Below are 17857 nucleotides of genomic sequence, written 5' to 3' on the forward strand. Positions count from 1 at the left end.
GTCTGTCTGTTAGCCGGATGAGGATTTATTTAATCCAGACTACATAGAAGTAGACAGAATTCTGGAGGTAGCTGTTACCACGGATACTGAGACAGGCGAGGTAGGACATGCATACACACACACACACACACACACATTATGTAACCTATTAAGATAACTAAGTATAAAACAGTGTCACAGTGTATATGGCTCTACATCTGTTCCCAACAAATGAATTAATTGATATAAACAGGAAGTTAATGTGTGTATAAAAAGGACATGACATGACATATTTACTAACAGGAAGAGACTGTAAACAGGAAGTGACTCAGTACCTGGTGAAGTGGTAAAGTCTATTCTAAACAGGAAATTACTGTACATTAACAGGAAGTGACCCACTACTTGGTCAAGTGGTGCAGTCTGTCCTATGAGGAGGCTACCTGGGAGCTACAGGAGGACCTGGACGCCTCCAAGATCAAAGAGTTTGAGGAGATCCAGAAAATACCTGCTGACCTCCGATACATAGTGAGCACACACACACACACACACGCGCGCGTGCGCCCGCGCACACACACACACACACACACACACACACACTAGGGCTTTGACTTTTTCCCAAAAATCATATTCGAAGTTAGTTTGTTTATTAATATTAATATTCGAATATATTCAAATATTTACTAATAATATTTTGACCATTAAATGCCTTCAGTAAGACCTGGATTGGGCTTTGCGATGTTTGTTTACCCACGTTGCTATGGTTACCAGTCTTGCGTGTTCCAGCGGTTTATTAGGTTTCTAATAAATTGCTGTCTAATCAATGCTTCATTCACTGCCTCTTCCGTGGTCATTACAATATTATGAATAGACTGCGTCGGGTTCTCCGACGTCTCCCCCTTTTGGCCTGCCCATAACAGGTTTGAATATTAAGGGCTGCCTAATATTCGTTCGAATTTTGATTTATTTTTTGATATTCGAATAACGAAGTTCGGGGGCAAAGCCCTAACACATGCACGCACGCGCGCGCGCACGGGCACATATTGATGTTTATAAAAGTGATATACAGTATATTATATGTAAGTTGATGCGCCTATAATGCACATATCATTTTGGTGGGTGCTTCTAAGAAAAATATGAATTATTAAAAGTCATTTTTAGCTCTGCAAACACGTGGACACAAACCTGCACGCACAAGAGTTGTCAATGGACTGCATTTGTAAAGCACTTTTTGCGACCTGAGGCCTTCAGAAGCACTTTGCGATTATTGGCTCAAATTCACCCATTCATACCCACATTCTCACATCGACAGTGGTGTCAGTCATGCAAGGCCACAGCCAGCTCGTCTGAAGCAGTTAGGTTAGCAGTCTTGCTCAGGGACACCTCCGCACACAAACCTGCTCTACCTCACAAGCAACTATCTGACTGCACATCCCGACTGTGTGTGCGTGTGTTTGCTACTTGTTTGGCATCGTTGTGGAAGTCTGAAAGCGAAGCATTTCCCGATCAGTGTCCAGTGCTGGTGGCTGTATTGATGTTCCCCTGACCCTGCCCTGTGTAGGAGCGACCCCTCCCTGATAAGTGGCAGAAGCTGGAGCACTCCAAAGACTACCGCGGGGCCAACCAGCTCCGAGAATACCAGCTGGAGGGCATGAACTGGCTGCTCTTCAACTGGTACCATCGGTACGGCTACGCATGCACACACACACACACACACACACACACACACATGCATATACCCATGCACGCACGCAAGGACTGATTCATTTAGTCTGCATTCATATACATTTGCGCACACTAGGTCATCGAGATAGCTCGTCTCTGTTCTCTCTTTCTCTCTCTCTTTGGAGAGAGAGAGAGAGGCATGACAAAAAATACATTTGCATATTCCCAAAGTATAACAATATTATGTAGGAAACAGTGAATAAAATGAAACCAGAAATAAAGCGACGGTGAAGAAAATAGCAACACCAGTGAGATGAATGAACACACAGACACAATCAAATCGGAATGCTGTCTCACAGTTGTACGTGTGTTTCATCTCGTTCTGATCCCAACAGGAAGAACTGCATCCTGGCCGACGAGATGGGCCTGGGGAAGACCATCCAGTCTATCACCTTCCTGTACGAGATGTTCAGCCTGGGCATCCGCGGGCCCTTCCTGGTCATTGCACCCCTCTCCACCATCACCAACTGGGAGCGGGAGTTCCGCACGTGGACCCCCCTCAACGCCATTGTCTACCACGGCTCCCAGATCAGCCGGCAGATGATCCTGCAGTACGAGATGTTCTACCGAGACCCCCAGGTAGAGAGCCAAAGATATGTATAGAAGGGAGGGGAGGGAAGAGGAGGGAGAGGGAGACCCCCCCAGATAGAGACATAGAGGTTTAGTGTGGGGGAGAGAGCGAGAGAGAGAGACCCCCAGATAGGGACATACAGGTTTAGTGGGGGAGAGAGTGAGAGAGAGAGACCCCCAGATAGAGACATAGAGGTTTAGTGGGGGAGAGAGCGAGAGAGAGAGACCCCCAGTTAGAGAGACAAAGACATGTATAGAAGGGAGGGGTGGGAGAGGGAGACCCCCAGATAGAGACACAGAGGTGCAGTGGGGGGAGAGAGCGAGAGAGAGAACCCCAGGGGGAGAGACATTGCAGAGGTAAAGTCTGGAGAGAGGGAAGGAGAAAGAGACCCCCAGGCAGGGAGTGGTCATTCATTACCGTTGCATTATTGCGCTCTGCTATTTGCACACAGCTTAACGGTCTCTCTTCTCTCTCTCCTCTCCCAGGGGAACTCCATCCCAGGGGTGCTGAAGTTCCACGGGGTGATCACCACCTTCGAGATGATCATGGCCGACTGCCCCGAGCTGAAGAAGCTCCACTGGCGCTGCGTGGTCATCGACGAGGCCCACCGCCTCAAGAACCGCAACTGTAAGCTGCTGGAGGGCTTGAAGATGATGAACCTGGTGCGTAGCCCCCCGCTCGGTCACACAACACAAACACACGCACACCTCTGTGCTCTGTTAGATGATGATGTGCTTGAGGAGGAGATGAGATCCCCTCTGGTAGTCCCACACCAGGGAAAGTCACTTGGTACTGCAGCTCAAGAGTGTAAAGGATAAAGGGTGTGTGTGTGTGTGTGTGTGTGTGTGTGTGTGTGTGTGTGTGTGTGTGTGTGTGTGTGTGTGTGTGTGTGTGTGTGTGTGTGTGTGTGTGTGTGTGTGTGTGTGTGTGTGTGTGTGTTCCGAGCGAACAGCATGTGATCAATGGCTAGTGGTTCTAAGCTGTCTTCCAGAGGTAACAGATCCTGTCGCTTGCTTTGCTATAGGAACACAAGGTTCTGCTGACCGGCACTCCTCTGCAGAACTCTGTTGAGGAGCTGTTCAGTCTGCTGAACTTCCTGGAGCCGCTGCAGTTCCCCTCAGAGAGCACCTTCCTGGAGGAGTTTGGAGACCTGAAGACAGAGGAGCAGGTCTGTCCTCCCCTACATTATATATAAAGTGTATGAAGACTTTTATGTTTGCTTTAGCGTTCTGCTAAATCTTAAATACATTGCAGATGCTTTTTTAACTATGCTTTTATTTTCTATCAATTTTTATTTTATTACTCTACAATGCCTTTTTTTTTTTTTTACTTTGCCTATGTTTTCTTTTACTTATTTATTATTTTATCCTATTATATGACGTTGTTTCTATGTGAAGCACTTTGACTCTGCCTCGTTTATGAAAAGTGCTATATAAGTAAAGTTGCCTTGCCTTGACTATGAGGACCATATCAATACAGAACATGACGTCTCTTCGTACCAATCTCCTCCCCTCCCCAATCTCCTCCCCTCCCCAATCTCTTTCACCTCCCTTATCTTCTCTTTCCCCTCTCCGCTCCGCTCCTATCTCCTCTCGTATCCTCTCGTCTCCTCTCAGGTGAAGAAGCTACAGGCTATCTTGAAGCCCATGATGTTGAGGAGGCTGAAGGATGATGTAGAGAAGAACCTGGCACCTAAAGAAGAGACCATCATAGAGGTAGCTATCTGCCTGACTGATGTGAGGACGAGATGAGAAGTTCTGGAATCATGCCTTATTATTTATGTGTGTGTGAGTGAGATAAGGTGTGTTGGATTTGTGTGTATATATATGATGAGGTGCGCTGTGTGTGTGCATTATGAAAGTGACATTGGTGTGTACGTTTGTGCATTCTCTGTGCCAACAATTATGTGATGTATGTTTGCACATTATATCAAATTTTTGGATAAGATGCAGTCCTCACCTTTCTGGGTAATTGACATAAAGTGTAGTACTACATCTATCCCTGGAGGCTGGTTTCCAGAATGTGTAACAGCCGGTGTGTTGCGGTGCTGCCTCCTGCAGGTCGAGCTGACCAATATGCAGAAGAAATACTACCGGGCCATCCTGGAGAAGAACTTCTCCTTCCTGTCTAAAGGTGCCAACCAGCACAACATGCCCAACCTCATCAACACCATGATGGAGCTACGCAAGTGCTGCAACCACCCCTACCTCATCACAGGTACACACACACACCCTGGCCTCTCAGGTACAAGCACAAACACCCCTAGCTCATCATAGGTACACACACACACACACACACACACACACACACACACACACACACACACACACACACACACACACACACACACACACACACACACACACACACACACACACACACACACACACACACAATCACACTTCTCCTTCCCTCTTTCTATCCTTCTCCATCCTTCTCTCTCATTCTCTGTCTCCTTCCCTCACTGTTGCTCTCCCTCCCTCTATCCCCTCTCTCCTCCTTCCCTCTCTCTATCCTTTTCGCTCCTTTTCCCTCCTTCTCTGTCTCCTTCCCTAACTGTTGCTCTCCTTCCCTCTATCCCCCTCTCTCTCCTCCTTCCCTCTTCTGCTCTCTATCCTTCTCTCCTTCTCTCTCTCCTTTTCTCTCCACTCCTTCCAATTCTGTATGTGTTTTTTGTTTCTGCTGCTGCCTGTCTCCTTTGAAAAATGTATTCTGAAACTCAACGGGGATCTCTTGGTTGAATACTTGTTCAATGGATCTCCTCCCCTCCAGGAGCGGAGGAGAAGATCCTGGACAGCTTCAGGAAGAGCCACAGCCCGGATGCGTGGGACTTCCAGCTGCAGGCCATGATCCAGGGTGCGGGGAAGCTGGTGTTGATAGACAAGCTGCTGCCCAAGCTGCTGGCCGGGGGGCACAAGGTGCTCGTCTTCTCCCAGATGGTCCGCTGCCTCGACATCCTGGAGGACTACCTCATCCAGAGACGGTGGGCTCCCTAGCACAGAGCGTACTTGCACTAGCCTCATCCAGAGACGGTGGAAAACTAGCGCAGAGCTAATGAAGCACTAGTCTCATCCAGAGACGGTGGAAAACTAGCGCAGAGCTAATTAAGCACTAGCCTCATCCAGTGACGGCGGAAAACTAGCGCAGAGCTAATTAAGCACTAGCCTCATCCAGAGACGGTTAGCTAACCAGCAAAGAATTAACTAAGTCCTAGCTTCATCCAGCAAAGTTGACTGGCTGAATAAACAGTAGCCTCATATGTATGGAGAAAAGGGAAGGTAGAGAGGGAAAGGGGAGGGCGGGAGAGAAGCAGATTGAAGGAGAGACCGAAAGCGAGAGAGAGTTGGGGCGGTGGAGGAAAAGAGAAAAGTTGTGTATGTCAGCGTATTGCTTGGCAACGTTTTCTAATGACTTTATTCATCCATCAGGAAAGGGAGCACATAGTGTTCTTGACTCGACTGAGTGAGTGTGTGTGTGTGTCCCTACTGAATTAAGTTTAACATTGACCGTGGTCACGGGAATACAAAGGTCTCTCCTTTGCTTTAGAACCTGTTGAGTCGAGAACGTTCTTCCTCTGCTGGCCTGGTACTGAAACCTCCCCTGCTCTTCCTCAGCTACACGTACGAGCGCATCGACGGGCGCGTGCGTGGGAACCTCCGGCAGGCTGCCATCGATCGCTTCTCCCGGCCCGACTCGGACCGCTTTGTGTTCCTGCTGTGCACGCGGGCGGGGGGGCTGGGAATCAACCTCACCGCCGCGGACACCTGCATCATCTTCGACTCCGACTGGAACCCCCAGAACGACCTGCAGGTACACACGCACACACATGCGCATGCCCGCCCGCACGCACGCCCGCCCGCACGCACGCCCGCACGCACGCACGCACGCACGCACGCACGCACGCACGCACGCACGCACGCACGCACGCACACACACACTGTACACACACACGCAGACCAGAACCGCATGCAGCTTCATCTCAATCATCATCAAGCCCTTTTCAGTGTAAGTGTTTGAACTTCCTGTGTTGGCTCCACCCCCTCCCACCAGGCTCAGGCGCGCTGCCACCGGATTGGCCAGTCGAAGGCGGTGAAGGTGTATCGGCTGATCACCAGGAACTCGTATGAGAGGGAGATGTTTGATAAGGCCAGCCTGAAACTGGGTCTGGACAAGGCTGTTCTACAGGACATCAACCGCAAAGGCAGCGTCAATGGGGTACATCATATCATAATATGCATGTTACATTATGCATACGATTTATTATATTGGGGGGAACAGTGCAGTTAGCACTGCTGCTGGACAGCTAGAAAGTTTCAAATCCAGGGTCGATCTTTCTTTAAAACAGTGAAAAGCAGGTGAGAAAATGCTTAACGCTCGTATACTATACATGATGATACAGTTTAAAGTCGCGATGGTTAAGACTAAGCCTGCGTCACGGACCGCTCCGTCCTTTCCTGAAAGCGTATGGCGACTATGTGATTATTGACTGTAAGGCCTGCGTGTATCAAGACGCAGCAGTTGTCTAAGCTGGAGGTGGAGGACCTGCTGAGGAAGGGTGCGTACGGAGCCCTCATGGACGACGAGGACGAGGGCTCCAAGTTCTGTGAGGAAGACATCGACCAGATCCTCCAGAGGAGAACCCAGACCATCACCATCGAGTCTGAGGGCAAGGGCTCCACCTTCGCCAAGGTACCCTTCAGTCCCACGCCTCAGCGACCATCGTCTCGGCTTTCGGCTTCGTTACTGCCGTCTCTTTAAAAGGGATCAGTCACAATCTGCTATGCTTTAGTATAAGACGGCTTCATATTTGTGGTTTGAAAATAAAAAGGCGGTTTACAAAATCCACCCTGCTGATAAATGTACGAAAAAATGTGTTCATTGATGTGATTAGTCTTTTTTTTTGTGTAGATCTATATCTATATATATTTGTTTTTTCACAACATTTGTATTAAGCAGTCCTTCCTTAAATTAGAAAATAGCCCAGTGTGATGTTTCGTTGACATCTAATTGCACTATTAAAACCTCAGAATACCACCTCTTTCCTTCTATAGCAATTAAAGGGGAGTCGTACAATAATTAAAAACTCTTTAACTACCAGACACCAATAAACACGGCTGGCTGGATCGTTCACTCGGCTGTAATGAAATCCCAGAGGACCGATCATATTCCGCCTATGTTCTGTTCTATTTACCTGTTGTGACTTGGCAATATGTCAGGTGTAAGCTACCAGAAGTAGGATGCACTCTGATAACAGGTGGTTTTATCTCTCCTCCCCTCGGCCCACATGCCTACAGGCCAGTTTTGTGTCTTCTGGGAACAGGACAGACATCTCCCTTGACGACCCCAACTTCTGGGCCAAGTGGGCCAAGATTGCGGAGTTGGAGATAGACTCCAAATCAGAGAAGGTAGGGGAGAATACATTCCTCACTTCTCTTCCTTCTCTTCTGTCTCTTTTGTGCTTGCATCTGTTTTATTTGATTTTAATTGACCCCATATTCTAATGTCTCTTCCTCACTCTCATTCTTTCTTAAGCTATCTCTCTACCTATCTCTTCCAACCTCTCATTGTTCATCTCACTGCTCTCCCTTTCTCACTCACTCACTCTCACTCCTTCTCTCTACCTCACCCTCTCACTCAATTCTCCTCTACAACTTTCTCTCTTACTGTTCCTCTCTCTCTCTCTCTTTCTCTTCTCTCTCTCTATTCCCCCACTGTTTACATTTTACTATCTCTCTCACACCCTCTCTCTTCCCATCCCTTGCTCTATTTCCCCGCACCCTCTTAATTTGCCTACCCCCTCCTCTCTCTCCCCCTCCCCAAGGAGTCCCTGGTCATCGACACCCCGCGGGTGAGGAAGCAGACCCGCCACTACAACTCGTTTGAGGACGACGAGCTGATGGAGTTCTCTGAGCTGGACAGCGACTCGGAGGAACGGCCCAGTCGCTCGCGCCGGCTGGGCGAACGAGCGCGGCGCTACCTCCGCGCCGAGTGCTTCCGGGTCGAGAAGAATCTGCTCATCTTCGGGTAGGCACACCTCGACCCCCACATGACCCCAGGGGTTCATTCACTCCATCGTGGGAGGTGAAAAGCTGCACTGAACGGGCTACAAGCTAGGCTAAGAGCTAGATTGAATTTAGCTTGGAGCTAGTCCACGGAAAAGACCTATAAGAGCTATATAACTCCTGAAAGCAATGTTGTGTATCATGGTGATGGTCGGAGCTACTTTCGTTTTCTTTTGTGGTACCTTTGGGGGTGTACGGTCGTGGCATGCGCTCGCTGGCATTGATGGTACCGCCGACAGCAGGCAGCAGTCTCACCTCAGTTGTCCATGACAACCTTCTGCAGCGCAGTGGCAATATTTAGATGCAGGTGTCAATATGAGGCAGACCTGCTCACAGCCCATAATAACTCTTAGCACTTCAGTTGTGTAGTACTGCCCTGCAGGTCAATGGAGGTATCCAATGTTTTGATTGGATAATAATAAATGCGGCCTACTGGTAACAGCTAGTTCAATACATGTGTGACTATTAACACTGTTTTGGGCAATGTATGAATATATAATGTCTCTCTTCCTCCATGTTTTTCCCTCTCCCCCTCTCTCCTTCCCCTCTCTCCCCCCCAGTTGGGGGAGGTGGAAGGACATCTTGAACCACGGTCGGTTTAAGTGGCACCTGACAGAGAATGACATGGAGGCTGTCTGCAGGTAAGAGGACAGACCTGTGTAATACTGTGTGTGGGACACTTAGTTGTTGATGTTTGGTGTGCGTGACAATGATGTTGCTGGTGTGTGTGTGTGTGTGATACTAATGTTGTTTTTGTGTGTGTGTGTGTGTGTGTGTTAGTGAAATGGTTGATTATATATTCATAAGGTTGTTGATGGTCAGGTTGTATGTTTATTGGGCTCTGTTTGCTCAGTGTTGTGTGTTTATCTAATATTGTGTATTTGTGTTAAAGGGCTCTACTGGTGTACTGCCTGAGACACTACAAAGGAGACGACAAGATCAAGAGCTTCATCTGGGACCTCATCACCCCCAGCAAGGAGGGCCAGGACCAGGCCTTGATGAACCACTCTGGTTAGCCTGGCTCCTATTCCTAGCCCCTAACCCTAACCCCTTGACCCCCAGCTAAACCACTCTGTTCAGCCTAGCTCCTAACCCTAACCAACTCTGCTTAGCATAGCTTCTTATAAGCATCTCACTTAATTGAACCATACCTAACCACTGTCAAGATGATTGGCATCCGCATAGCTTCCCATGGGCCTGTGGTGCTGATTGTTAATTCACTGTTTTTAATATGTGTATGAACTATGCCGGTGACATTGAGTAACACTTCAATCAAATTCCATTGATGATCATAAAAGGTCTGTCGGTGCCAGTCCCTCGCGGCCGGAAGGGCAAGAAGCTGAAGAACCAGCTGAACGCCCCTGAGGTGAAGAGCGCTGATTGGCTGGTCCACTGCAACCCCGAGGTGGTCCTTCAGGACGACAGCTACAAGAAGCACCTCAAACAGCACTGCAACAAGTCAGTACCGGTGGCACCACATTACACAGCTGAACCACCCTAACAAGCCCTGCATTACGCTGGATGGATACTGATCCTCCCTTCCTTCCTTCCTTCCTTCCTTCCTTCCTTCCTTGTTTCCTTCCTCTCCTCCCAGGGTTCTGCTGAGGGTGCGGATGTTGTACTACCTAAAGGTGGAGGTGCTCGGAGAAGCGGCCAATCAGGCTCTGGAGGGAATCCCTGCCAGGTATGCAAGCCCCCCTGTTTTAGTTGGCACACCTGGTAGAGGAGGTGCGCAGACCCACCTGTTTTAGACGGCGCACCTGCTGTGGACGCTGTGTATGAGTTGAGTGTCGTTGTGTTGTCAGTAAGCTGGAGGTGGCTCTCCCGGACATCGACTACATCGAGATCCCGGCTGGCTGGTGGGACAGAGAGGCAGACAAGTCCCTCCTCATAGGAGTACACAAACACGGTAACTATGACGACCACCGACAGTTTAGGCACCCCGTCGCTGTTCCTATGGCAATCGAATGGTTTCAACGTTAACACCGAATAGTTTAGACCTGAACACCGTAACTATGGCTACTACAGCGGTTTAGACACAAACGGTAACCATTGCGTAAAAGGGTTTGATAGAACCACTGTAACTATGACAACTAACGCGTGTGTGTGTGTGTGTGTGTGTGTGTGTGTGTGTGTGTGTGTGTGTGTGTGTGTGTGTGTGTGTGTGTGTGTGTGTGTGTGTGTGTGTGTGTGTATTTGTGCGTGTGTGCGCGTGTGTGTGTGTGTGTGTGCGTGCTCCAGGCTACGAGCGCTACATGGCTATGCGTGCGGACCCTGAGCTGTGCTTCCTGGAGAGGGTGGGCATGCCTGACGCTATGGCGCTATCCGCAGAACACACCGCCGGGGAGGGAGGGGTCGAGGCCGCAGACAGGTAGAGCGCGCACACACACACACACACACACACACACACACACACACACACACACACACACACACACACACACACACACACACACACACACATTTTGGGTTTTCCAGTTTCAATGATCATTTGTCCCTTTCATATTCCCTACCTTCTACCCAAGGTGCTTGTTTGTTGTGTGAGCTTAAAGGCCTACTCCTTTCTTCCTTTTCTATTCTCCACCCCTTCTCTTGCTCTTTCCTCCCTTCCTCTCCTCTATTCTTTTCTCTCCTTCTCTTCTCCTGCTCTTCCCTCCTCTTCTCCTCTTCCATTCTCCTCTTCCCTCATCTACTTGTCTCCCCTCTTCTCACCTCCCCTCCTATTCTCTAATCATCCTCTTCTTCCTCTTCTCCCCCTTTGCAGTGTGTGTAAGAGCGAGGAGATGAAGGACGAGACGGAGTTGAAGGACGAGACGGAGTCGAAGGATGAGACGGAGTTGAAGGATGAGACGGAGATCAAGGATGAGACGGAGATCAAGGATGAGACGGAGATCAAGCCTGACGGAGGAGAAGAGAGGGAGGAGAGGGAAGAGGTTGAGCAGAGGGAGGAGGGGGAGCAGAGAGAAGAGGGGGAGCAGAAGGAGGAGAGGGAAGTGGAAGAACCAAGGGAAGAGGAACCAAGGGAAGATGAACCAAGGGAAGATGAACCAAGGGAAGATGTGGAGGAGGAGAGAGAGGAGGGCAACAAGGTGAGGACCAGCATGCCCGCGGACTAACTGTCACTCAAATACACTCACTCTGTTCATCCATCACTCTCACATACTCACTCCGTTTATCTCCATCACCCTCACACTCTGTCAATTTATCTCCTTCACTCTCACAAAGACTCACTGCATTCATCCATCACTCTCCCACACCCACGCCATTTCTCTCATTCACTCTCACACACTATCCATTTAACTCTTTCACTCTCACACACTATCCATTTAACTCTTTCACTCTCACACACTATCCATTTAACTCTTTCACTCTCACACACTATCCATTTAACTCTTTCACTCACACACTATCCATTTAACTCTTTCACTCTCACACACTATCCATTTATCTCCATAACTCTCACACACTGTCCATTTATCTCCATCACTCTTGCTTTCATCATCTTTGTCTCTCTCTTCAATAAAGGTATTCATGTTTGCACTTCATTTGGGGACCATAAACTGGTGACTGATATCCCAGTGTTTAGCTGTAGATGTGAATCAGAGAACGTGAGAGTGAACACATTACACCATGTCCTGTAGGGGGAGGCCAGCAGCAGCACGCTGGTGAAGCCTGACGACGCCACGGCACCAGGTGAGACTCACGGGGTCAGAGGTCAGCCTCCACACTGTGACCTCCTTGTTATTGATGTCTTAATGTGTTATTTGATGTATACATTCATTAGCGTGTTGGTGTTATTAGTTTGCTGTGTTGTACAGGTGTGTTTGTGCTGATGTGCTGTCTCCATGGTTACCAGCTGATTCCGAGTCGGCCGGCGAGCCGGGGGTCCTGGACGAAGCCCCGGCGGTCACCATGACAACAGCGGCCCCCCTGCCCCCTCCCCTCATTACGGACACTATGGCGACAGCGTTGGTAATGGCAACGCCTGGGACAGGAAGTGGGACAGGAAGTGGGGTGGCGGAACTGCAACTGGTGCAGGCTGGTCCCCGCCCCCCCACATGGCCCGCTGGCCCCGCCCTCACGGCCCGGCTACGGCGCTTGGTCGCCGCCTACCAGCGCTTCACCATGCGCCGCGAACCCCTCCCCCTCCGCCCCGACTACCTGATGCACGACGGCCTGGTCGGCATGACGATGGGAGGGGGTGGGCTCCAGCAGCAGCAGCATCACCAACAACAACAACATCAGCAACAACAACAACAACAACAACAGCACCAACAATTCCTCCATCAGCACACCCATCACTCCCACCATGGTGGGGCTGGGGGCCCGTTGGCGTGGCAACTTGGGGAGGAGCTGCGGCGGTGTTCCGTGGTCGCCACGGAGACGGACCCACTCTTTCTGGAGTGGCAGCGGAGGTAACCAATCAGAACTCGTCTTTGTTTGATCAATATGGATGTCGGAGGGACTTTCTCAAAGACCTTTGATTAAGAAATGTTAAAAAATGTGGGTTTTTTTTGTAGGTGGACGCGGCGCGAACAGGCGGACTTCTACCGCACAGTGTCGTCGTTCGGCGTGGTGTACGACCCCGAGAGGAAGGCGTTTGATTGGTCAACGTTCCGGGCGCTGGCACGGCTGGAGAGGAAGACGGACCAGAGCCTGGAGAGATACTTCAGCTCCTTCGTCAACATGTGCAGGACCGCCTGCAGACTGCCGCCCAGGAAGGACGAAGGTGAAAGCCAGCAAACTGCTATAGACAGACAGACAGACAGACAGACAGACAGACAGACAGACAGACAGACAGACAGACAGACAGAATGTATCCATCTTCTACATTTTCTCATTTCATGTTGAAGCTGTTCTTGAATTCTATTGTTGCAGACATCCACACACATCTCTCTGTTTCTCTTTACTGCGCCTCTCTACTGACCGTTTCCATGTCTTTCGCCCAGGCCTGATGGATGCGGCAGTGTTTGTGGAGCCGCTGACAGAGGAGAGAGCAGCAAGGACACTGTACCGCATTGAACTGCTCCGCAAAATCAGAGAACAGGTAAGGTCGAGTCCAGGGTGTTATAGAACAGTGAGGTCTGGTCAGGTGTGTTAGAGAACAGAGAGGTCTGCTCAGGTTTGTTAGAGAACAGAGAGGTCTGGTCAGGTGTGTTAGAGAACAGAGAGGTCTGCTCAGGTGTGTTAGAGAACAGGTAAGGTCGGGTGGTCTTTGTATAAAGCATCCACTAAATGACTCTATAATCACAGTTCTATACCAATAGGCATAGTACCTCTGACAGTAGTACATGCAGACTACGAATACTTATTTTTTACGTTAATACACGAATAATGTTACTGCTGCCAACAGTGCATGGTTAATGTAGTAATATGCCCCCCCCCCCCCCCCCCCCCCCCCCCCCCCCCCCCCCAGGTCCTGCGCCACCCGCTGCTGTCCGCCCGCCTCCAGCTGTGCCGGCCGTCTCTCTACCTCCCCGTGTGGTGGGAGGGCGGGAAGCACGACCGGGACCTGCTGATCGGGGCGGCCCGCCACGGCCTCAGCCGCACCGACTACTTCATCCTCAACGACCCCCAGCTCACCTTCCTGGACGCCCACCGCAACTACGTCCAGAAGGAGAGCCAGGCGGCCGTCCTCGCGGGCTACGGCCCCCACCACCACCTCCACGCCGCGGCCCAGCACCACCACCACCACCACCACCACCACCACCCCGCCGCCGCCGTCTCCTCCTCCTCCTCCTCTACGTCCTCATCCTCGGCCCACCCGCTGCTGCCGCACCCCCACTGCTGCCTCTACGACTCGGGGCTGGGCTGCCACTCGCCCCAGCCCCCGGAGTACCCCCACCCCCACTCCACGCCGCCGCCGGTGCCCTCCCACCCCCACCACCACCCCCACCTCCACCCGGCGAACCCCGACGGGCCCCAGGGCTCGGCCTCCCCCGGCCTGGCCATGGTGTCCGGACCCCGGGCGGACTTCCTGGACTGCCCCCCGCTGGACGACGGGCTGGAGCTGGGCTCGCTGTCGGCCGACGCCCTGCACGGGGGCAAGGCCTCCAAGGAAGCCCTCAACGGCTTCCCCTTCAACTCGGCCGCCGGGGGGCAGAGCATGCTCAACTCGTACGGGCTGGGGGGCCCGGACCTGGGCTCCAAGCTGCGCAGTGACGTGCTGGTGGGCCAGCAGGGCTCCTCGGAGGAGACGGGCCTGATGGCTCCGTCGGTGGAGCTGGACAGACTGCAGGTGACTCATTTGGTACAATGACCCAAGCGATTTAATTGTATGTGTCGCACGTTGTATACATGAAAACGCATCTCTCACGTCATTGAGAATCGTCCTCCACCTCAAATCATGTCATGATGATATTGTTATTATTTCATTTTTTTTACATATTTTTATTTGTGCAATCACGCGTCGCAGCACTTTCAAACTCACTCGTCTGTTCCTCCGTCCATCCGTATATTCATCTACCATTTGACCATCCTTATATGCATGCATTAATCTTCCATGGATCTGTCCATCGATCCGCAATGGATCTCCAACCACCCATTTATCATCCATCCATCTCTATAAGTCGATAACCATCCATCCGTCCTGCACCAGCCATCCATCTCTCCATGGTCTAACCCCTGACTGGCCCCTCCTCCCCCCCCAGGCTCCCTGGGACGGGACGGACCACTCCAGCCCGGCCCACCACATGTTCAACGAGGCAGACCCCATCCTGGGCCCCCCTACACTGGAGCCGGGCTTCCTGGAGGAGGACGAGGAGGAGGCGCAGGGGGCCGACCCAGGGGGCGAGGAAGGAGGGACTCTGGAGGAGTGCCTGGGCCTCCCGCCCCCGTCCTCCTCCCACCCCTCGGCCGAGGACGCCGGGGAGCCGCTGTCCTCCAGCTACATGCTCTTTAAGGTCAGTCCCACCTGTAGTCCCACCTGTAGTCCCACCTGAAGCCTGTCTTATTGTCCGAGTTGTAGTTCCACCTCTAGTCCAAATTGTAGTCCAACTTGAAGCCTGACTTATTGTCCGGGTGGTAGTCCCTCCCTCTAGCCAAACTTGTAGTCCAACCTGTAGTCCAACTTGTAGCCTGACTCAGTCCAACATCCAGTCCAACTTGTATTTAACTGATCTTCTTAGGGTTATTGGTCATGTTTTGATCACATGTCAAAGTGATTCTGTATTTAATGTGTCTATTGACCAGGACTTTCTGTATATAATTGACCAGGTGTCTCCATATCTAATTGACCATATGTTTCTCTATCTAATTGACCAGTTTTTTTTTGTACTTCATCCACACAGGGGTTTCTGTATTTTATTGACCAAGTGTTGGGTTTATTTATTTCCATCCAGGATATCGGTGTGAGTGAAGAAGCCAGCGCTGACCACACAGACCTCTCAACCAGCCCCCCTCCACCATACGTCCCGCCTCCCCCGCTCTCCCTCTCTGACATCACCGCCCCTGATCCTCACGATAGGCTAGGCCACTCTGATGTAACAGAGCCCCTAGCCAATCATGACGAGGATGAAGGATCCCGGCAGACAGGGAGTGGAGTGTTTGAATTTGATGACAAGGAGGAGGTGGAGGAGATGGATACGGACGACCTGGAGCGGAACTTGGACCCAACAGAGGACCAGGTGCTGGGACACGGAGAGTCCAGCACACACCAAGGTGGGTCACCCAGAGTTAGTGGTCTCAGTTTGGACATTTGTCATTCTAGGAGATACTTTATCCATTCATTGGGGCTGAGGAATGCAGCACTAGACTAAGTTTAACTGCTACCGCTCTACAATTTACAATCTGTTTTTTATTTTATTTATTTATTATTCATCAGACAGACTTTACCTTATAACCTCTTACATACAAGTATTTATTTGTTGCTTTGGAAAGGATAAAAGGGTTTATCCTTACCATAATGCTTGTGGTTTTATTATGGTAGCTAGTCACACATAGTATTACATCAAATGATGTCAGACTGATATTTCATTATTATTTTACATAACCATCGTAAGAAGGAAAAGCTGTTGTGCGTTCCTGACTTCTCCTTTGTCTCTGCAGCTGACGACCATAGTCTAGGTCTTCTGGACGGACCCTCCCTGGTAGGGGGCCCTATCATCGCCATGACCCCAGAACCAGACATGGAAGCCGGGGAGGAAGACAGCATGGAGACCCCACCCCAACCATCTCCTGACCTCCTGGAGCCACCCTGTTCCGGGGAGGACCTGGAGAACATGGCCCAGGAGGAGCCCGGCTCTCTGGGGAGGCTGGAGCTGAAGACAGCGGGCGACCCAATGGAGGAAGAGGAGAAGCACGGGGAGGACGTGTTGGATGGACTGGGGCTTGGTCACAGAATCGAACAGAACGGAATGGATGGATGTTCACAGGACATTCCGTCAGCGGACCTCCCACTCATGGAAGGAATGGCAGAAGGTTCTAGTGCAGAAAGGACTCCCATGACCCCAGAAGTTCCGGATGACGATAACCTGGGCCAAGCCATTTCTCTCCCACCTGACTCTGCGTTGTCGCCCTGCGATCATGACGCAGAAGTCGTCACCGGGCAACCGGAGCCACACAAAGGAGAGCTGCAACAAAACCTTTACGCTGCACAATCCATCATCCACTGGTCCACCTCTGATTCATCCCCGACCGATCTGTCTATGTCTGCCTTCGAGAGGAACGAGAAAGCAGGGTTCCAGCAGTCTCAACATGGAGTTGTAGACCAGGACGACATGGCCAACGCCAGGAGGATCTGTGAGGACAAACCTGGTCAGCTGGGACTGGATGGGAAGTTCTCCGCGTGGCAGGAGGATAGCAAACCGCACCTGGTGGGCCGACCCATCAAGAAGGAGGAGACCAAAGGGGAGGAAATGGAGGAGGAGTTACCTTTGTATCCACACAATGCTCCAGACGTCAAGCCCCCGAACCTCCTCGGATACACCGTCAAGACGGAGGGTCTTGTGCCCAAAACAGAGCAGTTCGAGTTCTCGGTGAAACCCGAAGAGATGGAGTCCAAGTCTGAAGATCTGAGCTTCTCCACCAAAGCCGAGAACCATCTTCAGTTCGCCTCATACGGTGCTGGAATAAAGTCAGAGTCAAAGCCAGGGAGCGTGGACTTGATTGGGTATCCAGACTGTAACGAACTGAAGCCCGAGACCAAATCAGAAGGTCTTGGCTTTGACGGCTACCCGGACAGCTCTGAGATCAAGCCTGAACCCAAGCCTGAAGGGGTTGGGTTCACAGCCTACCCGGACACGAAGGTGGAGACCAAGAGGGAGTTTCTGGAGGCTGACAGCACGGTACAGACCCACAAGCTGGAGCAAGGGGAGGGGCTGGCTGAAGCCCCTGAGAGCCCACAGGTCAAAGTTCAGATGAAGGAGGAGAGGCCAAAATCACCAGGTACGCATGGAGTCGAGATGTTTTGAGACACTGTTGTCCTTAAAAGGATGTCCTTTGCTTCATTATACCCTCCAAATACAATGCTTTGATAAAAGCAAGTTTTCCATTAGTCAAAATAACATTAAGTTGAACGCACCTT

General features: G+C 51.0%; 1 protein-coding gene across 4 annotated transcripts in view; it reads left to right on the forward strand.

The window, feature by feature from the left end:
* The window catches only part of chd6 (chromodomain helicase DNA binding protein 6), a 54322-nt gene that overhangs the window by 24209 nt on the left and 12256 nt on the right, over window positions 1-17857 (forward strand). For 3 of the 4 annotated variants that reach the window (XM_030373953.1, XM_030373955.1, XM_030373954.1), the window contains exons 10-38: window positions 14-100; window positions 367-504; window positions 1538-1659; window positions 2037-2280; window positions 2758-2934; window positions 3297-3440; window positions 3889-3987; window positions 4333-4489; window positions 5045-5255; window positions 5887-6082; window positions 6323-6487; window positions 6782-6961; window positions 7567-7677; window positions 8094-8296; window positions 8895-8975; window positions 9227-9345; window positions 9633-9792; window positions 9929-10018; window positions 10140-10243; window positions 10576-10705; window positions 11099-11423; window positions 11976-12027; window positions 12191-12749; window positions 12855-13063; window positions 13284-13381; window positions 13751-14572; window positions 14985-15236; window positions 15675-15993; window positions 16381-17718. In XM_030373953.1, coding sequence (XP_030229813.1) covers window positions 14-100; window positions 367-504; window positions 1538-1659; window positions 2037-2280; window positions 2758-2934; window positions 3297-3440; window positions 3889-3987; window positions 4333-4489; window positions 5045-5255; window positions 5887-6082; window positions 6323-6487; window positions 6782-6961; window positions 7567-7677; window positions 8094-8296; window positions 8895-8975; window positions 9227-9345; window positions 9633-9792; window positions 9929-10018; window positions 10140-10243; window positions 10576-10705; window positions 11099-11423; window positions 11976-12027; window positions 12191-12749; window positions 12855-13063; window positions 13284-13381; window positions 13751-14572; window positions 14985-15236; window positions 15675-15993; window positions 16381-17718 — 6892 coding nt within the window. The remainder of the gene's footprint in view (window positions 1-13; window positions 101-366; window positions 505-1537; window positions 1660-2036; window positions 2281-2757; window positions 2935-3296; window positions 3441-3888; window positions 3988-4332; window positions 4490-5044; window positions 5256-5886; window positions 6083-6322; window positions 6488-6781; window positions 6962-7566; window positions 7678-8093; window positions 8297-8894; window positions 8976-9226; window positions 9346-9632; window positions 9793-9928; window positions 10019-10139; window positions 10244-10575; window positions 10706-11098; window positions 11424-11975; window positions 12028-12190; window positions 12750-12854; window positions 13064-13283; window positions 13382-13750; window positions 14573-14984; window positions 15237-15674; window positions 15994-16380; window positions 17719-17857) is intronic. The other variant, XM_030373956.1, reaches the window with a different exon arrangement.

The sequence above is a fragment of the Gadus morhua genome, chromosome 13 (assembly GCF_902167405.1).
Source record: "Gadus morhua chromosome 13, gadMor3.0, whole genome shotgun sequence".
Classification (NCBI taxonomy): Eukaryota; Metazoa; Chordata; class Actinopteri; order Gadiformes; family Gadidae; genus Gadus; species Gadus morhua.